The sequence below is a fragment of the Cervus elaphus genome, chromosome 25 (assembly GCF_910594005.1).
Source record: "Cervus elaphus chromosome 25, mCerEla1.1, whole genome shotgun sequence".
NCBI lineage: Eukaryota > Metazoa > Chordata > Mammalia > Artiodactyla > Cervidae > Cervus > Cervus elaphus.
Window position 1 is genome coordinate 57,726,596 of NC_057839.1, and position 26,663 is coordinate 57,753,258.

At 44.1% G+C, this 26,663-nt stretch overlaps 1 protein-coding gene across 2 annotated transcripts in view; it reads right to left on the reverse strand.

Annotated features, from left to right (window-relative positions):
• Positions 1–276: 276 nt before the first annotated feature.
• The window catches only part of FBXL7 (F-box and leucine rich repeat protein 7), a 421,304-nt gene continuing 394,917 nt past the window's right edge, over positions 277–26,663 (reverse strand). For both annotated transcript variants that reach the window (XM_043887922.1, XM_043887923.1), the window contains 2 exons: positions 13,065–13,676; positions 277–3,641 (listed from right to left, as the gene is read on the reverse strand). In XM_043887922.1, coding sequence (XP_043743857.1) covers positions 2,905–3,641; positions 13,065–13,676 — 1,349 coding nt within the window. In that variant the 3' untranslated portion in view covers positions 277–2,904. The remainder of the gene's footprint in view (positions 3,642–13,064; positions 13,677–26,663) is intronic.

The window sequence follows — 26,663 nt, forward strand, 5'->3', positions numbered from 1 at the left end:
TTTTTTTTTTTTTTTTTTTTGCTATACCATCAAAAGGTGGGGTGGGAACTGAAGACGTAAACTGCGAATGTAATGATTTTTACTTACCTGCTAATTTTTAGCCAAAGACAATGAGCTAAGGGGAATAACACAGCCACGGGTGCAACTTGGACAGCAGCAGCAGTGACCTGACCTGCTCTCTATTTCGACAGGAGGCAAGTTTCTCCCTCACTCTTGAGTTTCCCCATCTGAACATCAGGCTACTCTAGCCAGGGAATTAAATGAGGCTGAACCCGATTACCAACATATTGCTTTATTTCTTGGTGGTAGTAAGTTAAGGCTTTCTAGAGTCATACAGCACGCAGTGATTTCAACATTAGATTTAAAAAAAAAAAACAAACAAACAATGAGCATTCAGTTTAGCAGAGGCAGGAAGGAAGCAATGTTTAAAAACAGGTAAATTTCCTAGTGAGGCTTTTTGCATGGTCTCTAAAAATCTGCTGAGCTGTTTCCCCAGGAACCACTGTCACAGATTCATACGACAAGGGGAAGTGGAATGGGTGAAGAGCATACTGGGGGAAGGACAGAAACTGGGAAAGATAGGGCATGCCAGGTAATCAATGTGAAGGCTGGCTTTGTCTCATGTTTGGAAGGCAGTGTAGTGCTATGGTCAAGAGGTGGTGATAAAGATATTTGGAGTGAGACACCCCCTCTCTGGTTGTGTGAGTCATTTTGGATCTTTCCTCATATTCCGGGAGTATCACATTGGCTCACTTGGAAGATCCCAGTACCAAGGGTTAGGGACGATCCTTTGTGACTCATATTCTGAAGCTTTGAACAGTGTCACAAGTCACACAGCGGGGGGATGCTACCTTCAATCCCTTTCACGGTTCTAAACTTGGTGACTAGATACTCTCCCCAGCCAAACAACTCCCTTCCCCCTGTGGCACATGGCATTGACTGCACCTCCAAGTTGCTGATGCTGTTGACTGGAGAGGTGGCCATATTTCATGTGATGCCATCTCACGCCATCTCCTTCACAAAGTAAGACAAAGACATGCATGGAGCCTAAAGTGGGAGTGCAGCTGTCAAGCAGTGTATAGGCTGGACATGAAACTGTTCCGAGTGCTTGGCTTGGAGACACCAGGTTCTGGGAGACACCAGGTTTCTGGGTCCTCCGAGAAAGAAATGAACAAACTGTTTGGAAAGCGAAGGAGAAGGGGTGTTGCCAGAGAATAATTTAAGAGAGGTCATGGGCTTATTAACAAAAATCAATGAAATGACATGAAAACAAGCAATGGGATTGTTGGCATCCTGACTTTGCATGAATGAGGATAGCAAATGGTTTTCCATCCAAACAGGACCATTTAACGTGTATACTTGGCAACAGCTTTAATGTTGGATATCAAAATCTTAGCTGGTGGACCAGTGCCTATGTCTTATCAATGTGTTCCCTCTTCCATTTGTGTGGCACTTTTGAGTGGACAGGATTTAAACTACCTGGAAATCTCCTCTGCCTATTTGGGGGAGGACAGTCAGTCAGAGGGGAGGCACATAAGGTGGCAATCTACACTTAAACACTTATGACTTAACCCCAACAGGCTTCACGTGATGCAGTCTGATGTCCAAGAAAATAAATAGATGAGAAAACAGAAATTCGATCTGAATGACAAAGAACCGAGGCGTCCGTTCCTGCCCGTTGCAGGGCAGATGTGTGCATGCACGCCACGTGTGCAGTGACAGGGATTCAAAAGACCCTGGAGGACATGTGTTCCCCTGGGCCTCCCTTGTTAATTAAAAATTGTGAGTGTCTTCCCTCCTACTTGGAAACACTCAGAAAGGTGAACCTGACTGGGGGAGGTGGGTTTGCTGTGATTAGGAATTCCATCACCTCCGTGCGACGGGGTGGAGTGGGGTGATGCCCAAAGCATGTATATACAGAAGCCGTCCATCTGGCTAGGTAAGAGAAGATGACCAAGAGACTCGCTCATCAAAAGAAACAAGCTGTGAATGACACTCAGATTAGGGAGAAGAACATACAGGAGGCTGGGGTTGGCGCGCCTCCTGAAAGCACTCACAGAATAGATACCCTTGGAAGAGGTAGATGCCTCTTGTGCTGCCAAGGAGCTTGGGTTTACTGACATCTCTTGTTCCCTTGATGCTAAAGCGGGCATGAAGCTCATCCTTGATTAGCTCAGAGGAAGTCCTCTGATTCAGGGCTGGAAGCTGAAGCCCAGAGAGGTCAAGTACTTTCCCCAAGGTCACACAGCTAGTAAGTGGCCGAGTGGGGGTGGGATGGGAGGAACAAGGTAGGTCTCTTCCTTCACCCTGCTGACTGCCACAAGTGATTCTTTAAAAGGGTTTAGAAGTGCTGCATATATAGCAGGTGCTGTGACATTTATTTAACAAGAATTTTGTGGGTATCAGATCGGAGAGTATGGTTTAGGCCAATCAAGCAGTATAAAGAGGAGGAGGTGTGGACAGCAGTATTATTCTGATGATTTTTGTTACTGTAGGAGAGGGAGGGGTAGGGTAGGAGGGATAAGGTGCAGAGCTCTGGGGATGTGGCCTGGAGGAAAGAGGCAGAGAGAAAAGGGGGCGTTTCTAAAGACACTGCAGTCAGCTTTCTGAGGTACATGTATTTGAGAAGAGACATCACCACCAATGGCCTGATTCCCCCCACAAAAAAACCGTTCTCTGGAATAGAAATGGGGCTCCCTCACCCTCCTTTCCTAGCCCTCTGTTGCCCGTGAGAAATTAGAAAGAAGAAAAGCCAGATCCCTAAGAAGAACCTTCCTGGAAGAAAGAAGCTGTTCCGAGTGGGTGTCGGTGCTTACATAGGCTGCTCTGAAAAAACAAAACAAAAAAAACCAACGTGTTCTGTTCAGGTCTGTACGGCGACAGCGACGGCGGGAGGCTGTCCCTTCAGAAGAAGGCAGGGTTGGTGTGCTCGATGACGCAGCGCTTGCAGTGGCGTTTCACGAAGCGCAGCGCCTCCACGGACACTTCGCAGTCCTGCACGTTCAGCATCTGCAGGTCGAAGCAGTTGGCCGCCACGATCTGCAGGCCCTGGCCCGTGATGCTCTCGCAAGACTTGAGGCTGAGGCGCTTGAGATTGAAGCAGTTCAGGGCCAGGCACTCCAGGCCCGTGTCGGAGACCAGAGGGCATTTGCCGATGTCCAGGGACTTGAGTTTGGCGCAGTTCTTGGCGAGGTACTCCAGGCCGTGGTCCGTGATGCCCTCGCAGCCCCTGGCGTTGAGGTAGCGCAGCTTGCCGCAGTACTTGGCCACGTAGCGGATGCCCACGTCGGTGACCCGGCCGCAGTGCGCGATGCTGAGGTACCGCAGGCGGGACTCCAGCTTGGCGATCTCGCGCAGGCCGAAGTCGCTGACGAAGCGGCAGTCGCTGACGCTCAGCTCCTTGATGGAGGCGCAGTAGATCATCAGGTAGCGGAGGCCCTCGTCGGTGAGGCGAACGCAGCGACGCAGGTACAGGTGGGTCAGCTGCGTGCAGTGGGCCGCGATGGTGTGCAGGCCTTCATCTTCCAGCACGAAGCAGTCCGTCATGTCCAGGTAGCGGATGGAGATCTGTTTGCCGTGCAAGGGGGACAGTTTAATGGAGGCCTCCCGGGTCAAGCTGATGCAGGTCACCTTGGAGCATCCTACACGGAGAGACAGAACACACGCTCAGAACGACCTCGGGGAATGGTGGGGGGCTCCTGAATAGATTCCTACCCCTCTCTGGATTGGGGTCTCCATGTTTCCCCCTCCCCTTCCTGGCCCGTCAGGAGAAGGAATGCGAGAATGGGCTTTCTGTGTTCATTTCATCACTTAACTACTCTGGGCTTAAGAGGCTTTGGGCTTTTAGAATCAGAAAGATAAGGGTTCCAATGCTAGATCCATCACGGGTTGGCCTAACAGTTGGGCAAATCGGTCCTTCTAAATATGTCCTTTGCTTTAAAATAAGGATGCTCTGCTTTCCTGTAAGGTGGCTGTAAAGAAGACATGAGACCATGTGTGTAAATATCCCATCCTGGCTCTGGAAAGTTCAGGAAGCTCAGGAAAGGTTAGTTCTTACCCTGCAGTGGTCTGGTAGCTCTCTACTCCAAAAAAGTGAGATCAGAGATAGAAGGATGGATCATGACCCGGGTTTGACAGAAAGAACACTGGCTTGAGAGTCACAAAAGAGCTCAGGTCTACTTTTTATGGTCTGAGGCAGGAGGCTTAAGTTTTCTGAGTCTCAAGACTCTCTTCTGAAATGGGAGTGAGTCGCTGGTATGCCTACAACTGTGGGCATATAATGAGGATGCAACCAGGTAATGGATGTGGATATACTTTGAAAACCATGGGAAATATATGCAGTAATTAGTCTAACAAGGTGACCCTGTAGGGATTCGATTCCACCCTCTCTGGTCCAGGAAGAACAACTGTGTCTTCAGGATTATCCTCTATCCCCTCAGTTTGTCCTGCTTTTACCTGCTACGATCACAGTTGCCAGACACATTCTGGAACAGTACTCCTGTCATGCTCAAGGCCATCTCACTACAAGTGTAAAAGCTAACGTCTAAAGGGGGCCTCCGAGGACCTGCACTCCTAGGACCTTACGTCTTCCCCCTCTTCAACCCCGCTGGCCTCCTTGCTAGTTCCCAGATGGCTCAGATGCCTCCCTGCCTCAGCATGTGTGCACTGGACAGGGCATCCGTGGATAGCGCCCTGGGTCACCCCCACTTTCCTAGGTCTCAGAGCAAATGTCCTTTTATAGGACAACTCTTTGTGAGTCATCCTGAATGAACTAGTACTCCCTGCCTGACTCCCATTTATTTTCAGCATTCATTATCACTTTGAGGAATTATATACTTATTTATTCACTTCTATTCACATTTATTTATGTGTTTGCACTCCTCATGGAATATAAGTTCCTGAGAAAAAGGATTCACACTTCAATGCTGTATCCCTCATACCTGGTTCAGAGCTGGTTCTCACTAAGTACCTGTTGAATGAATGAATGAATGATTATATAGAGTGTATACGGTCCCTATATATCAGGGCTTCCCTGATAGCTCAGTTGGTAAAGGATCCGCCTGCAATGCAGGAGATCCTGGTTCAATTCCTGGGTCATGAAGATCTGCTGGAAGGGATAGGCTACCCACTCCAGTATTGTTGGGCTTCCCTTGTGGCTCAGCTGGTAAAGAATCTGCCTGTGATGCGGGAGATGGGTTGGATCCCTGGGTTGGGAAGATCCCCTGGAGAAGGGAAAGGCTACCCACTCTAGTATTCTGGCTTGAAGAATTCCATGGACTGTATAAGTCCATAGGGTCACAAAGAGTTGGACACAACTGAGTGACTTTCACTTTCTTTCACTTTCATACAGTTTTTTATAGGAAAACCTGATGGGATAATCCAACTTCCAACATGTAAATGTCCTCAGGATTGTGATTGAGGCTGAGGTATATCTAACATTGATAAACCAACTATTTTATAGTTAATTATAATGCCTTTTATTTCTGTTGAAAGATAATGTTTACAAAGTGCTTTATATAAACATTTGAGAAAACGTTTATTGATTTTCTTGATTCTTTTTTTTTCACTTGATTCTTTAAACAATCCATTTTCTAGATAAGAAAATTAGTACTCAGGAAGATCTCTTTAGATGCCTCTCTAAACCTTGTTTCTAAACTCCCTTCCCCTAAATATGTGTGGGAATAGATTTTGTATGTATATATTTATACCATATATTATATAACTATTATATATTTTATGACATATGAAACACTCATTTCATTATATATTTCAGTTCACTGTATATTACTATTTAAAATATGTACACAGTCTATTTTAGTATATGAACATACATCATTAATATATATAGCCAAATACATCATGTAAGTGTATATGCATACATATGTTTTCTTCCACTACGTAGACTGTACATATACTTTTCGTTTTCTTTCTCCTCTGCCCAAATCCCTCTGCCACTCTAAAGCCAGGTGCTTCACCTCCTCGGCTCTGTGCCTTGGCTGATGACGTCATCTCCAAGCCTTCTAAGCAACCACGGGATAGTGCTAATGGGGATTTTCCTCCCTCTCCTGGCAGGCTGCCCAGGAAACTCTTATAATATAAAATTCAGGTCCTGGGAATAATGACATTCAGAAGACATGTGCTACCAAGTCGAAGACTTTCAGGAAGGAGCAAATCATACACCCCAGCACTGGAGAACAAAGATGTGGCTTGTCAGAGGCTGTGCCCGCGACCCCAGGAGGCTCTGTGGTTTTGCAGAAGGTGGTTGGTACCCTTCCACTGTCGCTTGGAAATCTCCCTTTGTTTTGAACTTCTTGTTTTACACTGACTGCAATCCTGCCTATGCCGAAACTGTATGCTCACAGCAGTGGCTGCCCATCTGTGATGACGGTGAAGGCACTTTAAGATCATGGGACAACTTTGTTCCTGAACTCTTAGTTCCAGTTTCCTATTTAAGAAAAAAATATCCAGTAAAACCTGCCGCACTCCAGGAAGGATACTCTATTCGGTCCAGGGAAATATTTGCCTGAGTTTTGAAACCGAAACCCAATTTAATGAAATACTAGCTTAGCTCAGTTTTGATGAAGACACTATTTTGACATGCTTGCATCATTTTAGGTCAGTCATTTTAAATTTCAGCTTTAGCCCTTTTACAGATTTGCTAAGTTTGGGTTGAAAATAAACTGATTTACGGCTCATTAGGTAATGTCTGTGGCCAGTGGATGCATGCATACATTACAGACTTGGAGAGAACCTGAGAAATCACTTCCTTTGAACTTCATTTTTTAAAGATGAGGCATCTCAGATTCAGTGAGATTATATGACTTGTACAATCATACTAGGGAGAATATTCCTGATCCAAGACTTCTAATATAGCAGGGATGGTAAGAAATAGCATGCAATTAATGAATTGCATGAGAGATGTATGATAGACATACCAGCATGAAGTGAATATTTAGACACTGGGGCATCATAAGTCTTGGGAGTGGGGGATTCTTGGAAGAGAGAAATAATTTGAATACACAGATATGGAACCCAGGTAGTATTAAGTACTAGCAGGAGCAAATTCAAGAGACAGGAAAGCATGGAGGCAGAGGGGGAGTGAGGAGTATTCACAGGATAAAACACAGGATTTTGTGGCAATTAAGATGGGAATGATCCATTGGGATCAGATCTTGTGGGCCTGCCTTAACATGTGCAATAAGGAGTAGGGACATTACACAACCAGGAGTGGACAGTATGGGTTGAACAGATCTGGGGCTATCTTTAATTCATTCCAGATTTGGTTCAGCTTTCACAAAAATGCTCTTCATTACCACCTTCTCTCATTATTGGGTAATAATACGCTGGGATATAAAAGGATGATATCAACAAAGGCCAACTACTGCCTCGTAAGTGTGTTACTGAATGCTAACTACATGGTTTTCAGCAGAACGCACATGGGAGGACTTAACATGAATGAGCTCATCTAGTCCTCCCAACCAACTCAGTTTTACTGATGAGGATGTTTTAGTCACTGCACTATAGCTTCCTAACGACAACTTTGTTTGAACCCTTTAGAAATCAAGATGACTGTTTGGGGCTTTGAAACTCCTTTGTTCAACGAATTACGTTATCACAAAGTACAGATATAAACTTGCCTCATTTTTGCCTATATAAAACTCATAATGAATTGAGAGAAAGAAAAATCTGGGAATATAAAATAAAATCTGGGAATATACAGTACCCAGTTGCAAAACCAAGCAATGCTCTACCTACTTACACTCAAAATGCAGACACCTGGGAGGATACCCTCAGTTTCCCAGGGGTCAGGCAGGAAAGGCTTTACTTAGGGGATACTTGCACTGGGCCTCTGGCAATGAGACATCTGTTAAGAAGGTTTTTGGGGAGGGGAAAGGGGGCAGAGGAGGGAATGGCATGCAGGCCAGAAAGATGCCAACACATCAGAGTGTGCACAGGCATGGTGTACTTGGGAAATTCAAATGGTTCCATGGAACAGAGCATTCAGGTTACTAGGGGCAGGGTGAGATTTGAACCTAGAAAGAGCAGCTCATGAAGCGCCATATATGCTTTGCTGAGCAACTTTTTTCCTATATGTCATGGGGAGGAATTGGAGATTTTATGCAGGGAAATGAAGGGTTAGCTTCCCAGTTTGAAAACATTCCTCTGGACGTTGGTTGTGTAGAAGGCGTATTGATGGGGTTGAGGTGGGTATAAGGCCAGTGATCAGACAGGCATGTATCCAGGCATGCAGGTAGAGGAGAGGGGATGGACTCAATGTTCTACGGGAGTAGAATCACCTGGACAAGATTCAACTAGTCTGATATAACAGCTTAGGTAGAGTAGTAAGGAGGACTCCCAGGTCACCAAGTATACAGGGGAACCTTTGGAAGCAATTTCACTTGTAGGAAACACAAGATTTCAACTTTAAAAATTGGTTAGTTGTAATATATTCTATTGATGTTTAAAGATGTTATTAATTGTGATGGTTAATTTTATGTGTCAACTTGACTAGGTGACAAAGTGCCAAGATATTTGGCTAAACCTTATTTCTGGATGTGCCTGTGAGCATGTTTCCAGATAAGATTAACATTTGAACCAGGAAACTCAGCCAGGCAGACTGCCCTTCCCACTGCAGATGGTTGTTGTTGTTCAGTGGCTAAGTCACTCTTTGCCACCCGGTGGACTGCAGCATGCCAAGCTTCCCTGCCCTTCACTGTCTTCTGAGCTTGCTCAAACGCATGTCCATGAGTGATGCCATCCAGCCATCACCATGTCCATGGTGATGCCATCCAGCCATCTCATCCTTTGTTGTCCCATTCTCCTCCTGCCTTCACTCTTTCCCAACATCAGGGTCTTTACCAATGAGTCAGTTCTTCGCATCAGGCAGCCAAAGTATTGAAGTTTCAACTTCAGCATCAGTTCTTCCAATTATATTCAGAACTGATTTCCTTTAGGATTGACTGGTTTGATCTCCTTGCAGTCCAAGGGACTCTCTAGAGTCTTCTCCAACACCACAGTTCAAAAGCATCAATTCTTCAGTGCTCAACTTTCTTTATGGTCCAAGTCTCATATCTGTACATGACTACTGGAAAAACCATAGCTTTGAGTAGACAGATCCTTTTTTGGCAAAGTAATGTCTCTGCTTTTTAATATGCTGTCTACTAAGTTTGTCATAGCTTTTCTTCTGAGGAATAAGCATCTTTTCATTTCACGGCTGCAGTCACCATCTGCAGTGATTTTGAAGCCCTAGAAAATAAAGTCTGTCACTGTTTCCATTGTTTCCCCATCTATTTGCCATGAAGTGATGGGACCAGATGCCATGATCTTTGTTTGTTTGTTTTTTTCATTTATTTTTATTAGTTGGAGGCTAATTACTTTACAATATTGTAGTGGGTTTTGTCATACATTGACATGAATGCTGAGTTTTAAGCCAGCTTTTAGATTCTCCTCTTTCATTTTCATCAAGAGGCTCTTTAGTTCCTCTTCACTTTCTGCTGTAAGTGTGGTGTCATGTTCATATCTGAGGTTATTGACATTTCTCCCTGCAATCTTGATTCCAGCTTGTGCTTCATCCAGCCTGGCATTTTGCATGATCCACTTTGTAAGTTAAATAAGCAGGGTAACAATATACAGTGTTAATGTTCTCCTTTCCTATTATGGGACCAGTCCATTGTTCCATGTTCAGTTCTAACTGTTGCTTCCTGACCTGCATACAGGTTTCTCAGGAGGCAGGTAAGGTGGTCCTGTATTCCCATCTCTACGAATACACACATACACTGCTGCTTCTATTTCTCTGGAGAACCGTGTTGTCTAGTCACTCAGTTGTGTCTGACTCTTTGCAACCCACAGACTGTTGCTCATCAGGCTCCTCTGTCCATTGGATTCTCCAGGCAAGAATATTGGAATGTGTTGTCATTTCCTTTTCCAGAGGATCCTCCCAACCCAGGGATTGAACCTGAGTCTCCTGCATTAGCAGGCAGATTCTTTACCACTGAGTCACCAGGGAAGCCCTAGAGAACCATGACTAAACATTAGTAAAAGGTAATAAGTGATAATGAATAACTACTAGAGCTAGTTATAGTAACTTCCAGTGACTTTTAAAGATAACTTTCAAGGTGGGCATGCTAGGGATGGGAGGGGCAGTCTCACAATCTCTGGGGGAGTTAAGCTCTAGTTAAGCTCTAGACCAGCCAAGCTCTATACTTGGTGGCCATTATCAGAGGCTAGTTTCGAGAACCAAGGGGAATAAGTGCAGGTGAAGTCACAGTCCTAGATTCCCTCAGAACTGGAGGGCACCGTTCGGAGGTGGTGACACAAACCATGCTTGTGACTTGCTGGGTAGTTTGAGCTCATCTACATGAAAACACCCACCACCATTGCTGCCAATATCTAGAATTCTGTGCTCTCAGTGAGTTAGAGAGTCCCCCGTTTACACAATCCTTATTTACACAGATATCGAGGGGTCCTGCAATTGGTCAGGTTGATAGGGAGAAGTTTAGCACATAATAGTTAGCACAGGGGCCAAGCAGTGTCCACTCACTCAGGCTAGAAGCCCAGAAATTTCCATCCCCAAATAGCCCAAGCAGTTTCTGCATTTCCGAATCTCAAAAGAACTCCAACAACAAAATACAATTACTTGCAGCCTGTCCTGAGAGTGCACGGGAGAGCCCCTTTAACAAAGATGGGGATTCCAAAACTGAGTCATTTTCTAATCTGAGAAAAATAAAAGAAAATTAGGTGTTTATAAAAGAGGCTCACAGGGTTCAGATCCTTTGAATGTTAAAGAATCCAATCCCTTAGTCCCCCTCACCCCCCACCTTTTTTTTTTCTTAAAGAAAAGGAAACACATCTAGAGAAAGCTGCGAACTGTCCCAGATCACCGACTTTTGAAGCTAGTTCCCACCACATCACAATGCTTTCTCTTTCCAGAATTCCTTGGGGGGGAAAATGTAAGAAAACCTCTTCGTTTCCTGCTTCTTTATGCCAACAGCTGCTCACGACTAACTGAACATACGGTTTCCACGGCTTTGTGCTGGAGCCAACTCAAGGAGGGGAGCAGGGAAAGAATGTACGAGAAATAATTGACTGTCATCGGAAATATTTTCAGATGTCGGTTTTCAAAAGAGAGAGTGAGCGCCGAGAGCTGACTTTTACCTCAGGTTTTGTTGGAGGATATCATTTACCTCAGATGCTGGTAAATCCCCAGCTCTATTTCTTTGCCTGTTCAGTGGTTTTTACTTTCCACCCCTCCCCAACAGTCCCCGAGGTTGTGGCTCGCGCTGCTCACTTCTTTAACTCCACTTGCATCTCACACACGCCAGCCTCTCCAATGTGTGTCTTTTGACTGGGTAGCGGATGAGATAAAGAAAGGCTGTTAGTCTGGCTGGATCCACGTCTGGCGCCTCAGTGCGAGTCTGGGCTTTAATTCTTCCTGCCTGTGAGAGCTTTTCAAGCAAAGCAGCCATGCTGGGAGCTCCTTCATTTTAAAAAAAAGAACTAAAGGGCTTCCCTCATAGCTCAGTTGGTAAAAAATTTGCCTGCAATGCAGGAGACCCCGGTTTGATTCCTGGGTTGGGAAGATTTGTTGGAGAAGGGATAGGCTACCTACTCCAGTATTCTTGGGCTTCCCTTGTGGCTCAGCTGGTAAAGAATCCACCTGCATTGCAGAAGACTTGGGTTCGATCCTTGGGTTGGGAAGATCCCCTGGAGAAGGGAAAAGCTACCCACTCCAGTATTCTGGCCTGGAGAAGTCCATGCACTGTATAGTCCATGGGGTTGCAAAGAGAAGGATACAACTGAGTGACTTTCACTTTCAAAGGCTCCACTTGGTGGGCCCTACCCTTGCACTCTGGAATTAAGAATACTGCTTGATGGTAGAGGCCAAGGCAATATTGTGAAATGATTTTCCTTCAATTAAAAATAAATAAGTTTGGGAAATAAAAGAATATTGCTTGAGAAAAGATGCAAAAGCAACCCAAGGCTGAGGAGAGTAGGAGTGAAATATGAGGAGACCCTTAGCCATGATGAATTTTCCCCAGTGTCTGCAAAATTTCGAGCCATGGTGACCACAGGCCACAGCACAGAATCAGCTTAAACACAGCTCTCAGGCTCCATGCAACAGTGACCAGTGGATGTCAGGGCAGTTTCTAAACTACTTACATTTGAGCTAGAGAGTTGACTTTCATTTATCTGTGATTAGATATTTAGTTCCCATTATCCATGGTTTGGCCTTCCCTGCTGCCTCAGATGGTAAAGAATCTGCCTGCAATGGGTCAATTCCTGGGTCAGGAAGATTCCCTGGAAAATGGACCAGCAACTCACTCCAGTAATTTTGCCTGGAGAACTCCAAGGACAGAGGAGCCTGGCAGGCTACAGTCCATGGGATCTCAAAGTGTCAGACACGACTGAGAGACTAACACCACGACCACCTTAAATCTATGGTTGCTCTGAAATTACTTTGAGAATTATGGGGAGGAAAGACACGCTTAAAAGTCACACTAACTTGTGAGCTTGCCTTGCTGCTCCAGTGGTTAAGACTTCACCTTCCAATGCAGGTTCAATCCCTGGTCAGGGAGCTAAGCTCTCACATGCTTCTTGGGCAAGAAACCAAAAGGGAAATCAGAAGCTATATTATAACAAATTCAATAAAGACTTTTGAAAAGGTCCACATCAAGAAACAAAGCAAAAAGAGGCAGACTAACTTGAACTGCCAGATCCAAGGTGCCTCTAACTCCTCTAAGAAAGTGAAAGTGAAGTTGCTCAGTCCTGTCCACTCTTTGCAACCCTGTGGACTATAGCCTACCAGGCTCCTCATAGGATTTTCCAAGGCAAGAATCCTGGAGTGGGTTGCCATTTCCTTCTCCAACTCCTCTAAGAAGTTGACATCATTTGACGAAAGGGATACCTCTGGCCCCCAGAATCATGGTTCCATAAAGACAGTTTTATGGGAAGAAGAGCCACCCTGCTGAGCCCTGAATATCACAAAGGGGAACCCTTCCCAGGTGTCAGCGTCCTCTCCTGCTCTGGGAGGATGTGCTGGGAAGGGCCCACGGATGGCCACCTACCTGACACATCCAGGTGCTCCAGGTTGGGACAGAGGGACACCACGTCGAAGACTGCCTCGTTGGAGATATTGTAGCAGCCGGAGACTTCCAGCCGCCGGAGCTCCGGGCAGCACTGGGCAATGGTGTAAAGACCTCGGTCCGTGAGCCGCCTGCAGCCACTGACGCTTACGGTTTCCAGCATGAGACAGACGTTGGGTGTGTCCTGACAGAGTCTGCGGGTGAGCACCTTGAGGGCGCGGTCCACGTTGATGGTCTCGCCCGTCAGGCGGATAGTCCTCCAGAGGCGCGGGTCCCAGGCCAGGTTGTACCAGCGGCGGCACACGCGCGCGCAGCGGCAGAGCTGGTTGGTGGGCAGGAACGAGAAGACCTGCACCATGGCGTGGTCCGGGAGCCGCTCGATGCTGGCCTGCTCCTTCTGGGGCCTGGAGGCCAGGCGGATGAGCGGGTGGGTGAGGCGGGTCGGGGGCGGGGAGTGGACCATGGCCACCGTCTCCCCGGTGATGGAGGACGAGGAGGTGGACGAACCCCTTCCATTCTGAAATCCCGGCAGGTTGGGTGGACATATCAGGGCTGGGCTGGGCGTGCTCAGTGTGCGCATGCTCAGGTCGGAGTCTGGCAAAGGACAGAGAACAAAGGGTTAAGGATGGACGGAACGGAGCGGGGGCGGGGAAGGAGGCAGGGAGGTGGCATCCTGTCCGCTGACATCCTTCCTGCGCAGACGCCGGCTCAATCCTTCTCATTGGAAGAGGGAGCGCATGCAAGTTTTCCCCATTAAGAAAAGGGCTAATTCTTCCCTGTCTCCACCGGGGTGGGCATGCTATCTCTAAAGGGTCAGATAAGAAATAGTGGAAGCCCTGCAGGCCATCTGGGTTCCATCCCTGTTGCAATTACTCAGCCCTGCTGTTTTAGTGCAAAAGCTGCCATAAACAACACGAAAACGAGCCCAGCCGTCCTGGCTATTTTTCCATAAAACTTGTTCTGTAAAAACAGATCAGCCAATTTGGCCCCAGGGTTATAGTTTGCTGACCTCTGATCTACATTAACAGTGATTATCTAAAGGGCACAACTCCAAAGTTTCATTATTTCTATACTGGGAGAAGAAAGCTCATATATTGTGAACACAAGCTGATTTACTTTGGTTAGGCAGATGCTTACGCTTCATTTATAAAGGAGAGGAATGCATTTTACAAAAGGCGAAGACCGTCCAGTGGGGAGAGAGCATTAGCTATCTTTGCCCTCACCTGCCCCCTAGTGTCCGGTCCCCCATCTTTTGATAATGGTACCCCAAACTCAGTGATCTGGATTCTGGAGGGCCACCCTGCTTCCTTCTTCTGTTAGACTAGGCACTTCAGATGGTATTTGCAGTCCTTGAATATCTGTGGCAATGTTTATTTTTCTTTCTTATCAATAATTCCTCCCTTTGCATTTGAATAATGTGACTTTTTTTCTGTTCCTTGGAACCAAAAAGGTCACTTGATGAAGAAGCAAATGGTTTTTAAATTTATGAGGGATTGAGAGACCTTTAGAATGCTGCTTTAAGAAGTCTGCTCATTTCATATCCCTCCCCCAACCTTGATATATATATATGGAAGAATTTATTCTTGCATAATATAAATGTTTGTATGTTATACATTTTACATATTTAGATGTATAGATTTATTTAGGAAGACATTTATTCTTTCTAAATATGTTTATATATTTCATACATACATGTGAATATATATTTTAATATATATACACACATGCACACACATATATTTTATATATATATATATATATAGAGAGAGAGAGAGAGAGAACCTTCAAAATACACAATTCTTTACCTGTGAAATAAGTGAATTGGTCTAGATAATTTCTAAGTCACTTCCAGCTCTAATTATAGCTCTAAAGACTTAAACAAAAATTCTATCCTTGTGTGCTTTTTCACATTTCGTGTCTTGGGAATTTTCATTCAAACACTTGTCTTTTCAAAGAAGTCCCAGTAATAACACATAACACAAGAACTTCTGACACAGGACATCTCTGCTGTGTATTTGTAGTTTCCTCATTGATAGACTTTGTCTATGTTTTCTTTTAGATTTACTTCTCTGTAACCTAACGCTGAAGGTGCCCTACACAGGTCACCACTTTTCTCCGGGAGCATCTCTGAAGTATTGTCTGCCCCTCCCCCAGCCCCACGCACTTACAGACACACCCTGTCTGCCTCTTGAAATACCAAACCTTTTGTGACTGAATGCAACTGCCACCTCCTCTAAGAATAGTTAGGCTTCCCTCATAGCTCAGTTGGTAAAGAGTCTGCCTGCAATGCAGGAGACCCCAGTTCGATTTCCTGGGTTGGGAAGATCTGCTGGAGATGGGATAGCCTACCCACTCCTGTATTCTTGGGCTTCCCTTGGGGCTCAGCTGGTAAGGAATCCTCCTGTAATGTGGGAGACCTGGGTTCGATCCCGGGTTGGGAAGATCCCCTGGAGAAGGGAAAGGCTACCCTTTCACAGAATACCACTCCAGTATTCTGGCCTGGAGAGTCTGACATGACCGAGTGACTTTCACTTCACTAAGAATAGTTCCTTTCTGTCTTTGAGATAAAATGAATTCCTTCCCTTTTGAAATCCCCACCCTTCCTTATACAGGCATGTGTGAATTTATCTTTCCCTATTGCTTGATTGTATTATTTTTCTCACTTTTGCATCTCTCCCGATACCCCCATAACCTTTGTCATGTGATTCTGCAGTCTTCCTAGGCAGAGTTGTATTTCTTCAGTCCAGTGATGTGAGCTTTGGCCATGTGACTTGCTTTGGTTAGTGAATCTTAGGGGATGTGATTTGCCCAAAGCCATGTATGTGGTTGGGCTTGCCCACCTCCTTTTATCATCATCATGGGAAGAACATCCTCAGTTGGTCCACTGACCTTAGGAGGACGAGAAGCGCATCACCTCATCAGATGAGCAGACAGAAGTGGCCCCAACCTGCAGCTTAGAGCCAAGCTCAACCAAACCTGGCCGGAGTCAACAAATGCCCACATGAACCACAGATGTGTGAGCTGGAATACTGAGGTTTGGGGTGGTTTGTAATACAGTACCCCCATGGCAACAGATGATAGGTACAACTTCTACTACACTAAAACCCCTTTGAGGCAGGATGAAACCCTCTTCTTCTTTGTGTCCTGGCGGTGTCTGACATGGTTTATGGTACACACTGCTGCTGTGAGCTCAGTCGTGTCCGACTCTTTTGAGACGTCCCAGACTGTAGCCCTCCAGGCTCCTCGGTCCATGGGATGATCTTCCAGGCAAGAATATGACAGTGGGTTGCCATGCCCTCCTCCAGGGGATCTTCCGAACCCAGGGATTGAACCCGAGCCTCCTGCACTGGCAAGCAGATTCTTTACCACTATGATACCAGAGAAGCCCTTATGGTGCATAGTAGGGGCACACTAACATCTTGAATTTGAAAGGAAGCATTTATATGTTTTAAAAGGATTAATATCTAGCTTGGCATGTACTTTTCTTTTTTTTTTTTTCACCAGATTTCTGTTTTGCTTTATTTTCAAGAAAATCCAGGAATCTGTGTTTTTCTGAGAAATCTCTTGATTTTTAAATGTCAATGTGTGCTCAGTCGCTCAGTCATGTCCAACTCTTTGCAGCCCCATGGACTGTAGCCCACCAGGCTCCTCCGTCCATGAGACTTCCCAGGCAAGGATACTGGACTGGGTTGCCATTTCCTCTTCCAGGGGATCTTCCTGACCCAGGGATCAGTCTCTTGTGTCTCCTACATTGCAGGTGCATTCTTTACCCACAGAACCATCAGTGTGTGTGTTAGTTGCTTGGTGGTCATGTCTGACTGTTTGCGACCCCATGTACTGTAGCTCACCAGGCTCCTCTGTCCATGGGATTCTCCAGGGAAGAATACTGGAGTGGATTGCCATTCCCTTCTCCAGGCATGTACTTTTCTATCCCAGCTGGTATACATACTGCATTTTAAATCATTCATAAGAGAAAAAAATGCACTTCTGTCTTTTGTAATCAGCTAAAATAAACAGTAAATCTTTAAGGAAAAGCTTAAGTGTAAACCAATTAAGGGTTTGAAAACTGCCATCCAAGCTACCACAGTACTAACTATTATTACATGAACGCCTAGAATTGCCTCTGAAGTGACCACTTTTCTTAGGAGGTTGAGCAACTTCTTTTGGATCAGGGAGAAGGGACAACCTTAGGTTTTCAGCTCTGACATTTTAGCAGTTGTGAAGGCTCTGAAAACTCTCTCCTGCCTGCCTCCGGTCCGTTCATCTTAAAAGAAAAAGATGCTTAACTATTCTGCAGAGACCTGTGTAGTTTGATTTGGGCCCTGGAGGAATGGATTCTTCTTATGGTGGGGGTGGAGGTGGATTCCTAAAACCTGCATCTATAATGGATTCACTTTTCATCATTCTTTTATACTCCCAGCACTGGATCATAGGAATACATCTAGATGGCCTAGTACTGCTGTGCATTTAGGAAGGCTCTTAGGTTTTTTTTTTTTTTTTTTTCTTTCTTTTCTTTGCCAATAATCATGCCCTGGTATTAATGGAGTCCACACTCATAAAGAGATGGCAGTCTGGCACCCCTGTGGGAGACATTCTGCCCTGGGAGACTCAGGAGCGCAGTAATGGCTGTCTTCTCCAGCTCTCAGCAGCAGGACTCTAGCAGTAATTCAGGACAGCCATGCACTGGGGGCTAAGCAGGGGAGTCTAGGAGATTTCCGCCAGGAAAACTGGATGTCTCCTTTTGCCAGAGCACACACCAGGATTCTCTTGAGTTCTTTGTGCTTATTCTATGTGTGTGCCAAGTCGCTTCAATCATGTCTGACTCTTTGTGATCCTATGGACTGTGGCCCGCCGGGCTCCTCTGTCCATGGGATTCTCCAGGCAACAATACTGGAGAGGGTTGCCATGCCCTCCTCCAGGGGATCTTCCTGACCCAGGAATTGAACTCATGTCTCCTGTATTACAGGCGGATTCTTTACTGCTGAGCCACCAGAGAAACTTATTCTACATTAGGTCAAAAACCCTCGAGAATTTCTGACAGGATACAATCTGTTGTAATTGAATAAACTGCACTCGATAATTAGAAAAAGGATGAAGAATGATGAGTAATGCTATGGTCTAAATGTTGCTAGCTGTCTCACATTCATGTGTTGAATGAACGTTCACTCCCGAAGTGATGATAATATGGAGGGTGGGGCCTTTGGGAAGTGATTAGGTCTTGAGAGTTGAACCTTCATGAATGGGCTCAGTGCCTTCATAGAACAGACCCCAGGAACTGGCTCTCACTTCTGCCCTGTGAGGGGACAGTGAGGAGGCAGACTTTTATGAGGAAGTGGGCACCAGCAGATACTGAATCTGCCAGCATCTTGATCTGGGGCTTCTAGAACTGTGAGAAATACATTTTTCTTCTTTATAAGCCACCCAGTCTGTGGTATTTTTCTGTAGACAGATAACAACTAGAGATGTTCATGCCCAGACGTTGTCACAAAGAATCTTTTCTTGATACTTTATGTCTATATATATATATGGGAATATATATATATATTTTTCTACTGAACACATGCTCACATACACACATAAATACATATTTTTAATTTGGAAATAAATGTTATTATGGATAAAATACACATAGTTGCCACACAGTTTCTCTTACCCTTTGGGACTCAGAGCCATTTATTGACACAAGGTATGATGTATAGGAACAAGAAGTAGTTTTTCCTTACAGAATGATCAAGAGTCCCAGAGTATAAATGCACATGTGCCAGGAAAAGAGAGTATGGCTTCAGATTCAAAACGAGGACCATTTCTGCTACCAAGTCGTGTGTTCCATGTGCACACAGCCCAGCAGAAAGACCTAGTGCTCTCTTTGCATGTAATTTTTTTCTCCTTTGTCATTTTCAGAGGACTGGCAGCTGAATGGACAATGGCAAGAGCTTCTATTTTTTCTGATACAGATTAGAAACAAGGATGCTGATGTCTGATCCCTGGACATACACTCGAGAGGAAATGATCAAAGACAAATATTAAGATGATAGAGAGAAGACATTTGGGACCCTTCTCCTGGCCTTATATGACACTGCAAGACAAACAGAAGCAAAAAGAAAGCTGACTTCATTTGAACTCAGAATATAAATTCAGACTATTTTGTAGGAATGAACATATTTTCATATCTGAATACCTACTCCAAGTGAATTTCTACCATCTGATGTCTTGAGGGCAAAATCGACCCACTTATCTTAGCAGTAAGATGGTCCCATTGGGTGACGACACAGAATAACTGAGAGGATATTATCGTCACTTTTAATACACTGTATATACTTTCATATGCATTTATATAAATTAGCCATTATATTACATCTTTCTTTACTGTGCCCCTAGGCAAATGGTGAGCTGCATGAATAACATATGGAAGAATTCTTCCCTGAGAAGCATTATTTTGAATAGCAAAAGTAGCACTTGCAAAAATTGCCTGTGCTCAGTCGCTACATTGTCTCTGATTCTTTGCCACCCCGTGGACTATAGCCCCAGACTCCTCTGTTCCTGGGATTTTCCAGGCCAGAATACTGGAGTGGGATGCCATTTCCTTCTCCAGGGGATCTTCTCAACTCAGGGATCAAACTTGCATCTCCTGCATGGGCAGACAGATTCTTTACCACTAAGCCACCAGCGAAGCCCTTGCAAAAAGTACTAAGTAAAATATACATTTCCAAAAGCTTCTGTCAAGAGTCAAATCTACGATAACTGGAAATGGGGATCATGATGAAATGGCACAGAGCAGCTTGTTTAAAAGCCTCCCTTCCCTGTTGCTTCTATGGTATCCACATCGCCGTGAGATGCAGGTATCACCCACACAGTGTTCTTGGCAAGAATCACTGCAAACCAGCATATGCAACAGTCACTTGTATCAATTATTTGAAGATCAAATGTCCCCTGATATACCAGGACAAGGAATTCCCAAACTCTCAGGAGATAAATACATCTTCATAACATCTGAAAAATTTCCAGAATGTAAAAAGTAGGTGGCTTTTTTAATTTACATTTACTCTGCTGACATTCTTTGAGCAAAGTTTTTTCAATAATAAGTACATGAATTGATAGGGAAGTCAGTTAAAGGTATACTCAATGAATTACTTCATGGTAGGTAGGATGGATAGGTGAATGGAAGAAAGAATGGACACACAGATGAAAGAGCAAGAGGAAACCATTATAAAATCTGCAGAAAGGGCACGTTTGGTTACATATAAATATGGAAATGGAAAACAGGTTGTCAATTATGAATATGTAAGACTCTAAGAAAGACAAAGATGAACACATGTAAATGTCATGAAAGCAGAATGGGAGAATTTATGGGGAAATAAGAAAACCATTTTTTTGCAATAGGACATGTATTTTGTGACCTGTTTTCCCTAATGATATCGAGAAGCTGGAAATAACCCCCAAATTGATATATAAAACAAAAACACCCACCACGGATGTCTGCAGGAAAATATACAGAATAAAGTGCAAGGAATACACAGGGATAGACGTTGGGTATTCAGTAGTCTGGGTTGCTGCAGATTCTCAGATTACAGATTTACAGGCAGAAAAGAAAGTGACCTTCATTTATTGATTGGATCACTTAACACACATGGTTTCCTGTTGTCTGAGTGCCCAGTGGGGTCTGGAAGGGAGGAGTTTTTGCATTTGACTAGATTATAAAGTGGGCTTCCCAGGTGGTGCTAGTGGTAAAGTATCAGACTGCCAACATAGGAGATGTAAGAGATGTGGGTTCCATCTCTGGATGGGGAAGATTCCCTGGAGGAGGGCATGGTTCCCCACTCAAGTATTCTTGTCTGGAGTCCCATGGACAGAAGAGACTGGCAGGCTCCATAGGGTCCATAGGACTGTACAGAGTCAGACACAACTGAAGTGACTTAGCACGGAGGCACGCAGATTATAAAGCAAATATCCCTGACCCACCACCTTTCTGCACTACAACCCCATTCAAGTACTTCCACAGCAAAGACCCTGCCCTTTTCCAAAAGCTTGTAGCCTTTACTACTACTACTACTAAGTCGCCTCAGTCGTGTCCGACTCGGCGACCCCATAGATGGCAGCCCACAGGCTCCCCCGTCCCTGGTATTCTCCAGGCAAGAACACTGGAGTGGGCTGCCATTTCCTTCTCCAATGCATGAAAGTGAAAAGTGAAAGGGAAATCGCTCAATCGTGTCCGACTCTTCACGACCCCATGGACTGCAGCCTACCAGGCTCCTCCGTCCATGGGATTTTCCAGGCAAGAGTATTGGAGTGGGGTGTCATTGCCTTCTCCTTTAGGGAGAGAGAAAAAAGACTCTCTGTTGAGAATGTGCCTGCATCACACAAAATCCACGCTGGAAAAGGAGAGCAAAGTAGGTCCAAGTCTGAAAAAAAAAAATTCAGTTTTCAGAAGTCTAAGGTAAGGACATGAAAATATAAAATCTCCCAGTAATTTGAATGAAAGAATATCTAATTTGAATTAAAGAATATGTTTAGCAAAAACTTTTGAATTTTCTCAAAATGAGACTAATTTTCACTTCCTACAATGGAGATCCTAAGTCAAATAAATGTAATTATACTTTTTTATACTGATATTTTCATCTGTTGTCTAAAATAAGAGCCAGTGAATTCTTTAAAGTTTAAGAACTTCTTGCTCCATTATTAACTTAAAATATTTCCAAGTTTGTGATATATGTGTGAACGATATGTTTTATGCTCTTATATATGTAAAGAATACCCAAAAGTATAGCTGTCTTTTTCTGAGGGGAAAAAACCCTATGAACTTTCATACTCATGGTTGCAAACGTCCTGGAAATTCTGCCTTTTTGGTAATTACAGCACAGTATCAAAAATATTCAAGGCATGTCATGCACACATGCTTATTAGACACATTTTCTTCTAACGAGATAGCTGCTTGTTCTGTACAAGTTTTTATTTTCAAACCACTGCTGTTTACACTCTAGGAAGTCATATTTACATTACATTGGCCTTTCAAAGTCAAAATTTACAAAGCTACTCTGCATTTTCCCCCTGTGATTACCAAAACTTTTGTGCAAGATGCTTTCCATTATAAGTTGTCTTTCGACTCCAGAATTCTTGCCATAAAAAGCAAAGTTTCTTTTCTTAGCTTAAACTCAAGCTTAGAAAAATAGATCCATAAAACCTAGCTTGTGAAAAAAAAAATACAATCTAAGGGATCTTTTTCTCCTTGTTTGATTTCAAAATATTTTCTTTTAATGTGGTTCACATCACATCCACACCCTAAAATTTATTTAAGGTATTCGTTGCTATGAGGCGGAAATTTATACAGACAAGGTTAACCTTGCATTTTACCCGGAAAAAGTTACCTTTAGGACTCAAGGGTTTGTGCTCAGCAGTCATCCAGAAGGCGGCACCCTTGAGTAGGTGTGCATGCTGAGTCAGTCGTGTCCGACTCTGTGTGACCCCCATGGACTGTAGCCCACCAGGCTCCTCTGTCCATGGGATTCTCCAGGCAAGAATACTGGAGTGGGTTGCCATGCCCTCCTCTAAGGGATCTCCCCCACCCAGGGATCGAACACGTGTCTCTTGTGTCTCCTGCATTGGCAGGAGATTTTTACCTTTACCACTAGCACCACTTGGGAAGCCCATGGCACCCTCAAGATCAGATTAAAGCTAGGTCATTTTTTTTTTTTTAATGGTACAGATGAACTTATTTGCAGGGCAGGAAGAGAGATGCAGATGTAGGGAATGGACGTGTAGATGTGGGGAGTGGGGGGATGAATTGAGAGATTAGGAGTGACGTATGCGTGCTGGCATGTGTAAAATAGATAGCTAGTGCAAACTTGCTGTACCTGCCGTATATCTCAGGGAACTCAGCTCAGTGCTCTGTGATGACCTAGATGGATAGGGTGCGTGGTGGGGGGCATGGGGGGGGGGCGGGGGGAGGTCCAAGAGGGAGGGGATATGTGTATACATATAACTGACTTATGTGGTTGTCCAGCAGAAACTAACACAGCATTATAAAGCAAATATATCCCAATTTGAAATAAATAAAACATAAGAAGAATAAAAGGGTAAGATTTCTGTCCAAGAACAAAACTCGGCTTTGTCGGTCACCTGAATCAGTCCTCTTAAGGGCAGAACTTAGTGACTGGTCCCTAAAATCTTGACAAGGATGTTGAGGGTCCTCTCATATCAGAAGATGGAGTCTAATCCAGTGCCTGGCTCTATTTTTATGCTTAAAATAGATTCTAAAACATTCTAAACACCAGTTCCTCAATTTATCCAGTTTTGGACTCACACTGATTTGAATATGGATTCTGTTTTGTCCTTTAGTTCTTCTAAGAGGGAAGAGTCACACAGCTAAAGAAGCCTTTAACCCAGGTTGCTCTACAAGACATAAATATAATGGATGAGATGTACAGAAGCACAAGCTGGAATCAAGATTGCCGGGAGAAATATCAATAACCTCAGATATGCAGATGACACCACCCTTATGGCAGAAAATGAGGAAGAACTAAAGAGCCTCTTGATGAAAGTGAAAGAGGAGAGTGAAAAAGTTGGCTTAAAGCTCAACATTCAGAAAACTAAGATCATGGCATCCGGTCCCATCACTTCATGGCAAATAGATGGGGAAACAGTGGAAACAACAAAAAAAATAAATGGTATTTATTTTTTGGGCTCCAAAATCACTACAGGTGGTGATTGTAGCCATGAAATTAAAAGACGCTTACTCCTTGGAAGAAAAGTTATGGCCAACCTAGACAGCATATTAAAAAGCAGAGACATTACTTTGTCAACAAAGGTCCGTCTAGTCAAGGCTATGGTTTTTCCAGTAGTCATATATGGATATGAAGGCTGGACTATAAAGAAAGCTGAGCACCGAAGAACTGATACTTTTGAACTGTGGTGTTGGAGAAGGCTCTTGAGAGTCCCTTGGACTGCAAGGAGATCCAACCAGTCCATCCTAAAAGAGATCAGTCCTGGGTGTTCATTGGAAGGACTGATGTTGAAGCTAAAACTCCAATACTTTGGCCACCTGATGTGAAGAGCTGACTCATCTGAAAAGACCGTGATGCTGGGAAAGATTGAGGGCAAGAGGAGAAGGGGATGACAGAGGATGAGATAGTTGGATAGCATCACCGACTCAATGGACATGAGTTTGGGTGAACTATGGGAGTTGGTGATGGACAGGGAGGCCTGGCGTGCTGTGGTTCATGGGGTAGCAAAGAGTCGGACATGGTTGAGCGACTGAACTGAACTGATGTACAGAATGGCATCTCAGGAATCTGTAGTGCAGGTTGATTTCACCTTCAACACTGAATATCTAGAAAGGATCTTTTAGACAATTTATGCCCAATGAAACATAAGTGACCTTAGAAATTTAGAAACTATGTCAGAGTCCTGAATTATCATGCACAGCCTCCTTATGGTTTTATTTTGTGTTGAAACAATGACTTCTTAGTACTTTTTAAAAGTCTGCAAAATGGCAAAGGGGGATGACCTTATACTATTCATTCTTTAATGGAAATCAGGATGTTTCACCCTGAGAGAAAGTTCCACTGTTAGATACTATCCTAAAGGTGAGGCAATATTCTCCTTATGGTAGAGCATGCTTTTAGAACCTCTTTAAATATTTGTTAATCTTCTTTTTTAATAAAAAGAAAGATTCAGACTTTTGGACTCTGTGGGAGAAGGCAACGGTGGGATGTGGTGAGAGAACAGCATCAAAACATGTATATTATCAAGGGTGAAACAGATCACCAGCCCAGGTTGGATGCGTGAGACAAGTGCTCGGGCCTGGTGCACTGGGAAGACCCAGAGGGATCGGGTGGAGAGGGAGGTGGGAGGGGGGATCGGGATGGGGAATACATGTAAGTCCATGGCTGATTCATGTCAATGTATGGCAAAAACCACTACAATATTGTAAAGTAATTAGCCTCCAACTAATAAAAATAAATGGAGAAAAAAAAAAGATTCAGATGGAAAGTCTTTGACAAGCAGCATTATTTAGCTAGTATTTAATAACCTTTTAATGCTTTTAAACATTAAATTTACATTAAATGTTTAAACAATAAACATTTAAACTGTTCATTGTAATTTATTTTTATTTAAAAATCACTTAATTTTGACAAGTGATACTGGTTTTTCCAGGAAGGTAATGTAGTATTTGGCCTTTAAATAATTTAAGTTTACTTTCAAAAATATTAAGTGAATAGTAGTACAGTTGATGAGGAGATAAGGCAAAAACCATGACGACATTTGTAAATGTCTCAAGTTTAGGAAACACTGTTACAGTGGAAAGAACACTGAACAAGTGGATGAACTTGGATTCCTGCCTCTGGTCCACTATGTGCAATTGCATCGTCTGAGACAAGTGGCTGCAACTCCAGGGGCGACCGGCCTCCTCTTGCTGAAACTAGAAATAATTCCACCCACTTTACAAAGTAGTTAGATGGAGTCGATGAAAGGTGATATTGTTATCAGTAGAAGCATTGGACAAAAATGATACAGTCTCTACTGAGGACTTCCTGGGGAGACACTCTGGGCCCTCCAGCTGTGGGGGCTATGTTTTGAGGACTGTACGCTTCTGGATTTCCTGGTATATTCCCATCTTCACAAATTCCTTATTGTTGCCACCATAAACTTTTGAAATTTCTCTCACATCAGTGGTGGTGGGGTCGGGGGGGGGGGGGGCGGGGCGGGGAATGTGAATGTAGCCTTATTTGGAAATGGAGACTCTGAAGATGTAATTAAGATGCCATCATACTCAGTTAGGGTGATTCCTAATCCAATATAACTGGTGTCCTTGTAAGAAAAGAAACAGAGGCTTGGGGAGAGAAGATGGAGAAAGATACAGAGGTAAGAGGGTCACACAAAGACAGAGGCAGAGACTGGAGGTTATGCTGCCATAAACCAAGGAACGTCTGAACCATGGTACAAAGGAACAGCTGAAAGAGATAGGAAAGAAGCATTCTCTGTGACCCTGCAGCACCCTGATTTGGACTTGTGACCTCCAGAACTGTGACACAACAGATTCTGTTACGTTATCTGGTTGTGTACTTTGGAAAGGCAGCCCCCCAATAGCCAGCACACTTCTTGCCATACTTTTTGACTGAATGATTACTGTGTGCCAGACATTGTATTAGGCATTACCTAGGTAACAAGGTCAAACATTGTTACAGGGTGTGGGAGCCCCTCTCCCCAAATTCACATCTCAGAGCATGTGTCTCCTGGCCCAGAAGTCCTTCGCCCCTAGACTAACTGGTTGATTCCCAGTCACTGCTCAAATTCCCAGCAGGATGTCAGTTTCTCTATCAAACCTTTCCAGATCCACCCAGGCTGAATTATTTAACCACTGTTTCCACGGAAGTATTTTACTGTTTCCACGGAAGTATTATCTATCTGTACCACAGCCTTTTCACACAGTATCTCTGCATCCACTGGACTGCAAGTACCTTGAGTCCAGGAGTATTTCCTGCATCCCTAAGTCAGTCCGGGGTTTCACCTGGATTTGGCCACCAAGCAACCATTTACCTAAGGGAATATTCTTCACTTGGCCCTATAACAAATCCCTTTCAGTTT